The following is an 11,450-nucleotide window of genomic DNA, read 5'->3' as shown; positions in this document are numbered from 1 at the left end:
ACATCACTATTTCGATCTATATAATATGCACCTGCGGCTATCTACATGGATATAATATGTGACCTGATAGACTAAGACAAGCATCCACGTTTAAAAATCCACATGAATTATGATCTGTTACTCTCCATAATATAATACATGTGGATACGAAAGCATAGATACTAAAATTAATACGACGAATGATCTTTGTCAAGGAAGTAAACTCAACGTAGGAAGTAGTTAATACTAAAGTTTCTGCCCTTCAAGGAAGTAAACTCTACAAACAACCGTTGTTATTGTCACATGATAGACTAATACAATCATCCACGTTTAAATATCCACATGAATTATGTTCTTTAACTCTCCACATTTGTAATATCCACATGGATTACAACATGTTTGTGTTTCTGCATAATATAATTCATGTGGAAACTAGAGCGTTGATACTAAAGTTAATGCGACGTATGATCTTTGTCAAGGAAGTAACTCAACGACGTATGATCTTTTTAATTGTAATCCACATAGTTAGTATCCAAGTGGACAGACTATTTTACTTTCAATTTCCCAACAAACCATACCAAGGTGGTTACTAACCTTTCTTCTCGATTACAATCCAATAGAGTACCCCAAAAAAATCCGTTAATGACTACCCAAAATAAAACCATATCCATTAAAACAAGATGGAATGGATACCTAATGTATTTTCTAAGATAGCAATCAAAGCAACAGTGTTCCAAATTACATCCACAAAAAACAGCAAATCTGGACACTTCCAATTGACTACTATCCGCTCCTAATCCGGTTAGCTTCACCCCAAGAATAACCCAAAAAACAGTGCTCTCCACACTACCGACAAACTGTCTACCTTCATCCTCATGGCAACGGGTTCGAACAACTTGTTCGATTGTGTCCCGTCTCTTTGCACAACGATTCACTTTTGTTTTCCCAAGTCCATTACTCTGCAAACAACATAACATATCCAGAAAAACCTGGCACGTTACACAAATGTTTATGTGGATACCAACACTACATATTTAAAAAAGGATTTATCACATATTAAGCCCACTTACACGAAATTCACCAATAGAAGGAATCCTACTCTCTTTTGGACGCCCAGCGGGACGTCGCGCCTTAGGAGGGTATAAAACACGGTTCTTTATTTCAACAGGAACTTCAGCATCACAAATTTCAGGATTAATTATCCCTTCGTAAGTCCTTCTCCATGTTTCTGTCTTGTAACAGTCACCCACCAAAGTCCCATAAGGATCCCTTGCGTATCAGCTGCTATCAATGCATGCCCGCATGGTATTTTCAGCCTATCGTACTGCTTACAAGAACACTGCTTCATATCAAGCAATACATGATGCTTACCATTCAATAAACCAACCACTTCATAACTCCAACTAGATAGACTGCCTACTTTGCTACCACGAACACCATCCACGTTCTTCTGCATCTGTTTATCTACCTCCGGCGTAGTCAACCCTCTATGCTTTTCAGCTTTCTTGCGCCTCGCACTAAACCACCTACTTAACATCGCACGAATGTACTTAAGTAGTTCAATAATATGACAGGATCTACCCTTGCCTAACACATTGTTTAAAGACTCTGCAATGTTGGATGTCATCAAATTGTAACGGTTCCCTTGGAAATAAGCCTACTCCAATGAGCTGCTCCAATTTTATCCAGGAAAGCAGCACATTTGACGTTTTTAGCTTTAATTTGTCTATAGATGTCTTGGTAACCAGTTACCTTATAGGCAAACGCTGCATTCGTCACAAGTTTTGCTAGTCCTTTACTATGAAACTTCGCATTAACATTCCGGGCTAGATGTACTATGCAAGCTCCATGATGTGACAAAGGAAACACCCTCTTCTTCGCTGTGTATATTAACGGGCACCTATCTGAAATTATGGTCAGGCTCTTACTATCAGCAACGATTCGTTCTAATTTCTCAAAAAACCAAGTCCATGAGTCTTCGTTCTCACTGTCCACAACAGCAAAAGCAAGCGGAAACACCAGGAAATTAGCATCTTGTCCACTCGCGGTCAAAAGAACTCCATTATACTTCCCATTCAAATGAGTCCCATCCACAACAATAACACGCCTAAGCTTCTTAAAACCTTCTATGGAAGCCCCAAAAGCCAAAAACATATACAAAAACCTTTCTCTACCATCTTCAACCACTTCAGTTTTAATATCGGTTATAGTACCAGGATTCGCTTCTTTTAAAACATGGAGATAACAGGGAAGATCCTCGTAAGACTCATCATCAGGACCAAATATTCCTTCCAAAGCCTTCCCCTTTGCCCTATGACATTTGCGGTAGGACGCATCGACCCTCAGTTCTTCTAATACCATCTGTTGGAGATCCAAAGGTGCCGGTCCCTTAGTAGGATCACTGAACTTTGATTTGTACACTGCTGCAATCACCTTCGAGGTCGCTTTCTTTAGGTAATTGGCCCTAGTCTCTATTGGGCATGTGTGTTCTAGATTAGCTTTCCTGATCACATAGTACCCGGATTCTTTCATTTCACAAGCTAGTACCCTCCAGTCACACCTATCTCCAGAACAACTAACTACAAACGACTCTTTCTTGGTCGTCGTCTGCGTGAAGTGAAACCTGTTCTTGATGGCGTATATAGCTAAAGCTATCTGGCAATCCTCTTTATTTGCAAACACCTTACCCTTATAGATACCTTTCCCATCATCCTCATAATCAAGATCCGGTATTTCAGAACTAACATAATCTGTGTCGTCAAACAGAGGAGGAATATCAAACTCCTCGTCATCTATATCTTCTAGCCTGCGACCATCCTGTGCAGTTGCAATTCCCTGACCACGACCACCTGACCACGTGGTTACATCAACATATTCGCCATCAACAACTCCGACCTGTTCCAGACCACCAGTTGTCCTCACTTTATTCTCCTCTTTTAAAGGAACAGCTCCGTTAACTAAGACAGTGTGATCAAAACAGGAGTTTGTGTTACACATAATCTCCACCACGTTCACCCGACCAAACTGATCGCCAATGAAATTCCCCCAAAACTCTTTATCATAGCTCCTTGGGCTCACAGCTACATCTGTTAAAACAGATTCTTCTTCTTCGTCTACATCTTCAAAACTATCTTCCAATCCGTCAATTTTCTCAACACAACCTAATTGTGTACATGTCATCCCACGACCAACCCCATCTTCTACACCCTTACTGCCCTTCATCTTTCCCTCTATTTCTGCCAACTCAGCCATATATTCTTCATCAACCTGGCTTGTTTCAAAAGCAAATGGCTTCGAACCGGCTGTTGAGGCTTCCCCTATAAACCCTTCTTCACTACCGCTGTTACTAAGCCCAAACGAACAACCCGAACTACGTCTCTTCCGACTTTCCTCTCTGCAATCGGAATCCTCAGCGTCGTTACCCATTCCTCTCTTCTTAACCTCCTCAAATGTTACAAATAAATTCAACCCACAGTTCTGAATAAGCATCTGAATATAATACTGAAGTCCTAAATTCATTGTCACAACCACCGGAGGCGTCCTCACCCCCGTCGTCAAATCCATAAACGTTGGTATGCAGTAACTCAGATTAGCCTTCTTCTCCACCAAACCGAATTCACCAACGACAGAAACTTCTAACTCTCCTAACGTTGTCGTCGAAGACAGTGGAACTACACGCGAGAGAAGTTTATTGTCAACTTTGAATCCCCAAACGCCGTCGTCAGAACAGCTCCAGCTACCGGATATTACCACACAGAAACTCGGATCTTCACCCTGCATTACAAATCAAAGAAAGATATCACACCCATCCACGAACATCAAACAAAGTTGCATTTATACGACCCTATCCACACAACATAAACCCTACCTGCGCAGCCATGTTTCGTTCACGGGGACACAAACCCTACATTCAACTTATGTCTCTTATCCACAAACAATCGACAAATCTAACAAGGTGAACACATCCAACGGTGGAGAACAAAGAGAGGTAAGTAAGGTAACTTTTAAGAAGAGAAAGAGAGGTAAATTGTTTGTAAGGGCAAAATTGTAAAAGTAAAGTGGACACATAAGGGAAAAACTTGGGAAAGTATAGGGAGAGTGGAAAGTGGGTGTGGGTGACACAACTCACACCCAAAGTGGGTGTGGGTGTCATTTTCCCATAAAAAAATAGGAAAATATAAAAAATAAGTACACGTAGACAAAAAAAAAAACTAAACAAAAGGTTTACCTTATTTATAACACTCGTCACACTTTCTTTTAAATTTAAGCTTATAATTTAATAATAAAAAAATATTCAAACTAAACCAAAAACATTCATTGACATATGATAACAACAACGTTATGCACATAGATGAATAAATAAAATTTAAGGTTAGAATGATGGAAAACAACAAAATATAGCCAAACTAATATGAAAGAAAATGTACAAAAAATCAACAACATGTAGAATATAATAATAAATAGAAAACCATAACAAAAAGTTTAATTGTATATGGGCTTATAGCCAGTGGGCCTGAGTGATGGAAGAATCGTTTCTGATGTATTAAAAAATAACCGTGTTCTCATTCTGATGTATTTACAGAAACACCCCATTTGTTTCAACGTTTGTCACATTAAGTACAAAACTCTTGAAATTGTACTTATCACACAGCTTTCTCCTCTTCCTCAGGCAGAAGAGAACACTGAAAAGAAAAGAAGACATTTTTATGGTCGAATCCAACAAAATCGAATCCTGCTTTTATCCTCCAAACAACAAAAAAAAATGGCTACTCTATATCAAGCTTGCTCTTCGTCTTCAACTACACCATTGCTTTTGGCGAAAAGGGTGTTTTCTCTAGCTTCATCGCCGCATAGCTTCACGAACGGATACAAAATCCCTCGCCATTGTAGCAGCTTCAGAGCATTTAACTCTGCGTCTACCTCAGTTTGTATCAATTTAAAGGAACTGAGAAGCAATGAATTGGTGGACTTGGAGTATGCAGAGCTAAACCTCATGCATAAGATATCTGAAGTATGCTCCTTTCTTTTGCTTTATGTATTTGTTGTTCCAAGTTGAGAGCTTTTCATCTTCATTAGACTCTAGACTTCTACTAAGGACCTGGTTTGTCACTATCTCTAATTAGTTGGTAGGATTTGTTTTTTTCTCTCTCTGTGTTTGTTTTCAGGAAGTGGGGCATAAAAGAATCAGACAGCATGTTAATCCTCTCAGTTCCTCTTTCTCTGTAAGTTGATGATTTTGCGAAGTTTGTGACAGCTTTTTAACCTTGATATGTGAGAAAGCATATATGATTTACAAATGGTCTTTCTTTCTGATAGAAACCAGCTCCAGTTCCTGTTTGGGATGAAGTATATAAGGATCCATCACTTCCTCTGATGGTGGATATTGGAAGTGGTAACTTGTGAGCTTACTTGTGTTTTCTCTCAACTCAACTCTGTTTGTAGTCTTCTTCCTAAAGTTGATTTATGCTTCTTCTAGTTATGCGCTAAAGACGAATACGTAGGAGGGAAATATTAGTTTACCACCAATCCTGTTCTTTTAATTGATGAGTTACATTACAGACTAGTTCTCTTGGAAGCTTTTGGTTGCATAATTGGCATCTTTCCGTGGAATCTGAATTCGTTTTTGGACAGTCAAATAGCTCTCCTTTATATTCCTCCTGGTCATACACCTCTTTCATACTTGAAAATGTGTTCTCAACTTTAGAAAACCCAAAAATTTCCTTCCGTTCTTGCCTCTGTGCCTTATAAATGGTTTTTTGGATTTGGATTCATCTACTAATCCTGTGGTTACTTCCTTATAATTTAGGTAGTGGCAGATTTCTCCTATGGCTAGCTAATAAGAATGCTGGATCGACAAATTACTTGGGGCTGGAGATACGTCAGAAAGTAGGCATCGAGCTCCTCTGACAGTTTCAAATTCACTTGACTATTCATCTGCTTTAGCTAGTTGTAGTTTCGGTTACATTGGCCTAAACAAGTTCAATTTCTTTGCAGCTGGTCAAACGCGCCAACTTTTGGGTGGATGAGCTCGGACTTTCAAACGTGTAAGTTATTGCATTCAAACCTAGAGGAAGATCTTTAGAATACTTCTCTGTGTAATACTAACTTTCTTTGATGGATTCTTTTGGAATGGGTTTTCAGACACTTCATATTTGCAAACGCCATGGTTTCCTTTGAACAGCTTATAACGAGTTATCCTGGACCGTTGGAGATTGTCTCAATCTTGGTAAGTGAGAAAGCATCTGAGTAAGAGAATGTTTCCAGGATCTGTGTTGATGTGATAATGATGATGATGATCCAACTTGTTTGTATTGGGGGCGTGTTAAAAAAATGCAGTGTCCAGATCCTCATTTCAAGAAACGTCATCAAAAGAGACGTGTTGTCCAAAAGCCTTTGGTAAACTCCATTCTTCAAAACCTAAAACCCGGCGGAAAGGTAAAAAGCTTTCTTTACCCTCCAATGCCTACCAACAACATTACTGGTTATTTAAGGTTTTATGCTTACTATTTTTTGTGTGTGTTTTGGCTGTCAACAGATCTTTGTGCAATCAGATGTGTTGGATGTGGCTCAAGACATGAGAGATCAGTTGGACGAGGAATCAAGTGTTCTTCAACACATGGACGACACAGTTGAGACAGAGGAGGATGGTTGGCTAATGGATAACCCGATGGGTATACGAACGGAACGAGAGATCCACGCAGAATTCGAAGGTGCAAGAATCTACAGAAGACTTTACCAGAAACGTCAGCTTACATGATTCAGTTTTTTTTTTTCCAAACAACCAAAGGTCTCTCCCTCAATTTTGGTCGGTTTGAGTTCTTAGTAATGCTAACCGAATCGTTTAAAACCAAACCGTACCAGGACTTTTTTTAGTTGATTAAAAACAAGACATGTGACTTGTATTAAATGATAAAAATCTCTAATGGATTAGGTGTGTGTTAATTTGACTGGAATCAGATCCTTATCATAATATATTTTTCATTATCTAGAACTTATTCGTATGTATTTTATTAAAAATATACTACTACTATATTATTTGGTCAAGAAAAAAAAAACAATAAAAAGGACTAATGTTGAAAAATAGAGAGAAAAATCTTACTATTAAAAAATAAAAGGAAACGCGTGGCGTGGAAACTACGGCTCGATTAGCAGCGTCTCAGGCGTTTCCTCTGCTTCCACAAAACGCGCTAGTACATTTATATATATATATATATGTGAAGCCGACGTCGTGATCTTTGGAAATTTACGAAATCGAATCAAGTCTCGTTTTTTCTTTCTGGGCTATATTGCTTGAAGACCGTCGCAGTATCGAATTCGCGGGAATCAGAGAAATTTAAAAAACCCTTAAGCTTGGTACGAACACACATCTTTAATCTTTTGTTTAGATTTATAATTTCTGGAGTTTTGTGTATTGGATAGCGATAGTTTGTTTAATCTTCTGATATGGGAATCTTTCAATTCTGTCTATGTTTGTTTGAGCTTACTAAATCTGAGATTTTTATAACCCTAGAAATCAGTGCTATAAAACCCTAGAATGTTTCAAGGAAAAAATTGATCCTTTTTGTTCGTATAGAGAAGGAATTGTATCTGTGGAAACAGAGAATTCGGATTTGCATTGTTGGTGAAAGTTTCTCAATTCTTAGTCAGAAGCATCTTTTGTGAATGGATTGTTTCGATCTGTAGACTAACAAGATGACTCTTTAATCTTTATATGTCTCTTGATACCTGTTCTCTTGAGTTTTTACTACCGTTAGCCTTAAATTTGGAGTAGACACACCAACTCTCACTTTGCCCCTTAGTATTATTGATCCTCACACAGAGTTATTATCTGTTTTCTTTCATAATCTAATGTCAATGTGTTTTCTTCTTTACAGTTTTGGTTACCCTTTACTCTGAAAAATCAAAGTGTGAAAAAAGATGGGAGACGATCATCGTAATGATCACAATGACAAAGGACTCTTCCACCACTTAGCAGGATTTGCAGGCGGGCATTACCCACCTCATCATGGTCACGGTTATGGTCATCATGGTCATGGTTATGGAGCTCCTTATTCATACCCGCCGCCTCCTCCTCCTCCTTCTTATGGCTATCCACCAGTTGCTTATCCTCCACACGGTGGTTACCCTCCTGCTGGTTATCCTCCTCACGGTTATCCATCTCACGGTTATCCCCATCCATCTCACTCTGGTACTTTCAGTCTCAACTTTTCATGCTTCCTCATACAAATATCTTTACATGTTGGTGACATATAGGTTTTTGATTGTTGTTCTACGTTTGCTTATATGTTTAGTGTTATTTCGTTTTCGCCAAATGATCCTGTAACCTTTACTTCTTTTGTAAACACGTAGCAAATGGCGTTTGAAAAAAGAGTCCTTTGACTTGATGTTGATCAAATTAATGTTACAGGACATCACCACGGAGGTCTAGGAGCTATAATAGCTGGTGGAGTGGCTGCAGCAGTTGGTGCTCACCATATGTCTCACCATGGACACTATGGTCACCACCACGGTCACGGCTATGGCTACGGGCATCATGGTCACGGTAAGTTCAAACACGGCAAGTTCAAGCACGGAAAATTCGGAAAACGCTGGAAACATGGCATGTTTGGGAAGCACAAGGGCAAATTCTTCAAGAAATGGAAGTGATCTCTTTCCAAGAGATTGATCCAAACTTCAAAGACATTATCATTACATAGCAATAAATATTAACAAGTCTATAAAATTACATATGTAGTAGTTATAACGAGCCTAGCTAGAGGTTAGAAAGTTGTGATCTTTCTTTCATTCTGGGTTTTGGTTTTATGAAGCTTTTTATTTTTGTTTTAACATTGGCATGTACAGTACAAAGGTGTCTCCTTTACTGAGATCCACTTGTTTGAAACCGATCGACTCTTTAATATTGATGTGGAATCTTCAATAAGCTTCTTGCCTTTTTTTCTGGAGTTGAAGTGTAATATGATTAAGACTTGTTTAGTGAATACTTATCCACTTTTGTTTATTGGGTTTCTTGGTTTGGTTTAAGGAATATATGAACCAAAAATTTTTTTTAAAAAAAGTAACTTGGATTTTTTGTATGTAAAGAGTATTAGATGCTTTTGAGTTTGTTGCCAACCTAGGAAAATTTACAGTGGAAAGACAAAAATGCCAAAAGAGTGAGAAAAGTTTGCAAAAGACAACATTATCTCTCCAACCTGTCACTAGCTAGTCTTTTTATTTTTAATTTTATCTACTAAATTTATATATTTATCAATGGTTGATCTGTATATATGCAATGTGATATTTGACGATCCTCTAATTAATCATATGATAATTGGATGTATACGACTAATTAAAATAAAATAAAGGATTAGGCGGGCACACAAACTTTGATTTGAACTGAGTTTGTGTTTGTTTAGACTCAAGACTGGTATATATTAGTTGTTGACTGAGGTCTTAATATACACATTGTTTTTTTCACTCATATGACCACAAACAGTTTGAATATATAATTTGATGATAACAACAACATGTCTCAACGTTTTGTGTGATGCTCTGATTTGAGATTTTAGGAATAACATGTGTTATTAAATATAAAAAGTAGAACATGACAAAAGATTGGTTTAACCATAATTTTGACCTTGTTCATTTATCCGAACTTTCATGGATGCTTGACAAATATATAAATGACAAGTTCTTGATTATTAAGAATTTTGGATCTGTAGTGAATAAATAAAATCAAACTACTTTAACAAATCCGGGAGATAAGAGTAGATGAATAAAAACTATTGTATTGATAATTGATAAACTTAGCTATGAACTCTTTACGACTTTATACGATTCCAAATTCGTTCAAGAACGGTCAGTAAAAAATAAGTAATCAAGACGACCAAACGGTATTAGATAGTGAAGTCGCTAATTGATTGTCATAATCAAGTGTCCAAATATTCTGAAATGGCAAGAGGATGGATGCAATCAAACTCTCTAAAGCAAAGAAAAGAAAGTAACATTTGATGCATACAAATGCATGTATAAAAAGAGTATCATGAAAAGAATGGTTTATAGATAAAGAAGAGAAGACAAAAAAAAAAAGGAAAGATAATTGACAATTTCGTAGACAAAATAAAACTTAATATTCATGGTTTTCACGTGTTTATCATCCTATTAATCGAACTCGAAATAGATTTTGCATGATGCATTTTTGTTTTGTTTTGTTTAACCGCTCTTAGATCTTAACTATGCAAAACCTCAACAACGCTAGCGTACCGCAGTCTATTAAAGGTTTCAACAAACGCGAACCACACAATCTATACTAATATAAACTCCGTAACATCATCTCGCATATAAATGTGTGTTCTCTCATGCTTATGCTTCTTTGGTGCGCTTACTCTTCAGCAATAACCACTACTCCTCTTTTATAACATCCACAAGATAACCAACAAATATCTCTTTGAGAATGTTACATGACTAGGGAAAAAAGACATTATCAAAATTCTAACGCATTTTTCTATTTTTTTCTTAATTAGAGGATTCTTTGTACTATTTTATTCCTTTGTAGTCCACAAATCTTTACATTTTTTTATTCCTCTTTTTCAGCTTGGTTGTATCCAAGATTTCCATTTGCTTAAACGTTCCTTTTTTCTTGAAATCCACAATTAATTTGACTCAGAACAGTTTGAAACATCATTTATCCAGAGAATCTAGACATAACCATATATATTATATAGTTCTGATGCAAAAGAGAAAGAAGGCAAAAGAAGTTCTGAGATTGATGAAGTAAATGACAGTAAGAGAGGCACATGTCGAAGATGTCAGCCTCCTCGAAAACCCATCTCTATCCCTTTCCTCCTTTGCGGCTCTTTCTTTCTTAATTTTTATAATCCAATTCTTTGATTTTTATTTCAATCATCTTGTTTAGTGAAACTTGGATGTGTTATAATTTGGTACTAATCAAATCAAATTAATATGAACACTAGATATTAGTATAAACAAACTTAGCGATTCTATCTACATTTATAGTAGGTTTATGATTTATATAGTAAACGTAGTGCAAAATATTATTATCCATTTTACAATTTTTGTGGTGCATGTAAAACAATTCACTATAAATCTGGTTTGCGATTCTAAACTGATTTAAATAAATTTACAAGTTTCGATGGCCACGCTAGTAGACTACTAGTGCATCATTTCATCAAATATTCAAATACATGTAATTTAGAAAAGATAAAAAAAAAAAAACAAATAATTGTAGGTTGCATTCTTGAAAAATCAAATAAAATAAAGTGGACAGTTGGGATATGAAGTCAGGCTTATGTGTCTGAAAGTGATTAGATTTTTTCTTTGTTTCTTATTTTTGTATGTAAATATTGAATGGAAAAAGAAAAGGAGAAACATGGCTACAGCTGTATTCACGTACCCATCCATCCATCATCTACTTATATTCTTAATTTTTTTTTTTTTTTCCATATTCTTATAAATAATAGTAATAGATAAAC

General features: G+C 36.7%; 2 protein-coding genes and 1 pseudogene across 2 annotated transcripts; 2 read left to right on the top strand and 1 right to left on the bottom strand.

Moving 5' to 3' along the window:
- Positions 1–568: 568 nt before the first annotated feature.
- On the bottom strand, positions 569–3,859 carry LOC147918969 (uncharacterized; annotated as a pseudogene).
- A 732-nt stretch (positions 3,860–4,591) lies between these two features.
- LOC104770076 (uncharacterized) lies at positions 4,592–6,921 on the top strand. The gene is made up of 8 exons (XM_010494425.3): positions 4,592–4,990; positions 5,145–5,201; positions 5,296–5,371; positions 5,786–5,865; positions 5,974–6,023; positions 6,121–6,205; positions 6,316–6,414; positions 6,515–6,921. The coding sequence occupies exons 1-8, from the start codon at positions 4,742–4,744 to the stop codon at positions 6,734–6,736; spliced, it is 918 nt and encodes a 305-aa protein (XP_010492727.2). The 5' UTR covers positions 4,592–4,741; the 3' UTR covers positions 6,737–6,921.
- A 145-nt stretch (positions 6,922–7,066) lies between these two features.
- On the top strand, positions 7,067–8,899 carry LOC104770075 (uncharacterized). Its single transcript, XM_010494424.3, has 3 exons — positions 7,067–7,332; positions 7,854–8,167; positions 8,387–8,899. The coding sequence occupies exons 2-3, from the start codon at positions 7,897–7,899 to the stop codon at positions 8,623–8,625; spliced, it is 510 nt and encodes a 169-aa protein (XP_010492726.2). The 5' UTR covers positions 7,067–7,332; positions 7,854–7,896; the 3' UTR covers positions 8,626–8,899.
- Positions 8,900–11,450: the final 2,551 nt, after the last annotated feature.

Source organism: Camelina sativa, chromosome 20 (assembly GCF_030686135.1).
Source record: "Camelina sativa cultivar CO46 ecotype springtype chromosome 20, ASM3068613v1".
Lineage (NCBI taxonomy): Eukaryota > Viridiplantae > Streptophyta > Magnoliopsida > Brassicales > Brassicaceae > Camelina > Camelina sativa.
Note: the sequence above shows the minus strand (reverse complement) of the source record. Positions and strands in the feature narration are given on the sequence as shown.

Bases quoted from the DNA above. Each gene is read 5' to 3' on its own strand.
- LOC104770076 (XM_010494425.3), top strand. From the start codon at position 4,742: ATGGCTACTCTATATCAAGCTTGCTCTTCGTCTTCAACTACACCATTG. The intron at 5,372-5,785 runs GTAACTTGTGAG...CTTATAATTTAG, and splicing joins GATGGTGGATATTGGAAGTG to GTAGTGGCAGATTTCTCCTA. The intron at 5,866-5,973 runs GTAGGCATCGAG...ATTTCTTTGCAG, and splicing joins GGCTGGAGATACGTCAGAAA to CTGGTCAAACGCGCCAACTT.
- LOC104770075 (XM_010494424.3), top strand. From the start codon at position 7,897: ATGGGAGACGATCATCGTAATGATCACAATGACAAAGGACTCTTCCAC. The intron at 8,168-8,386 runs GTACTTTCAGTC...TTAATGTTACAG, and splicing joins TCCCCATCCATCTCACTCTG to GACATCACCACGGAGGTCTA.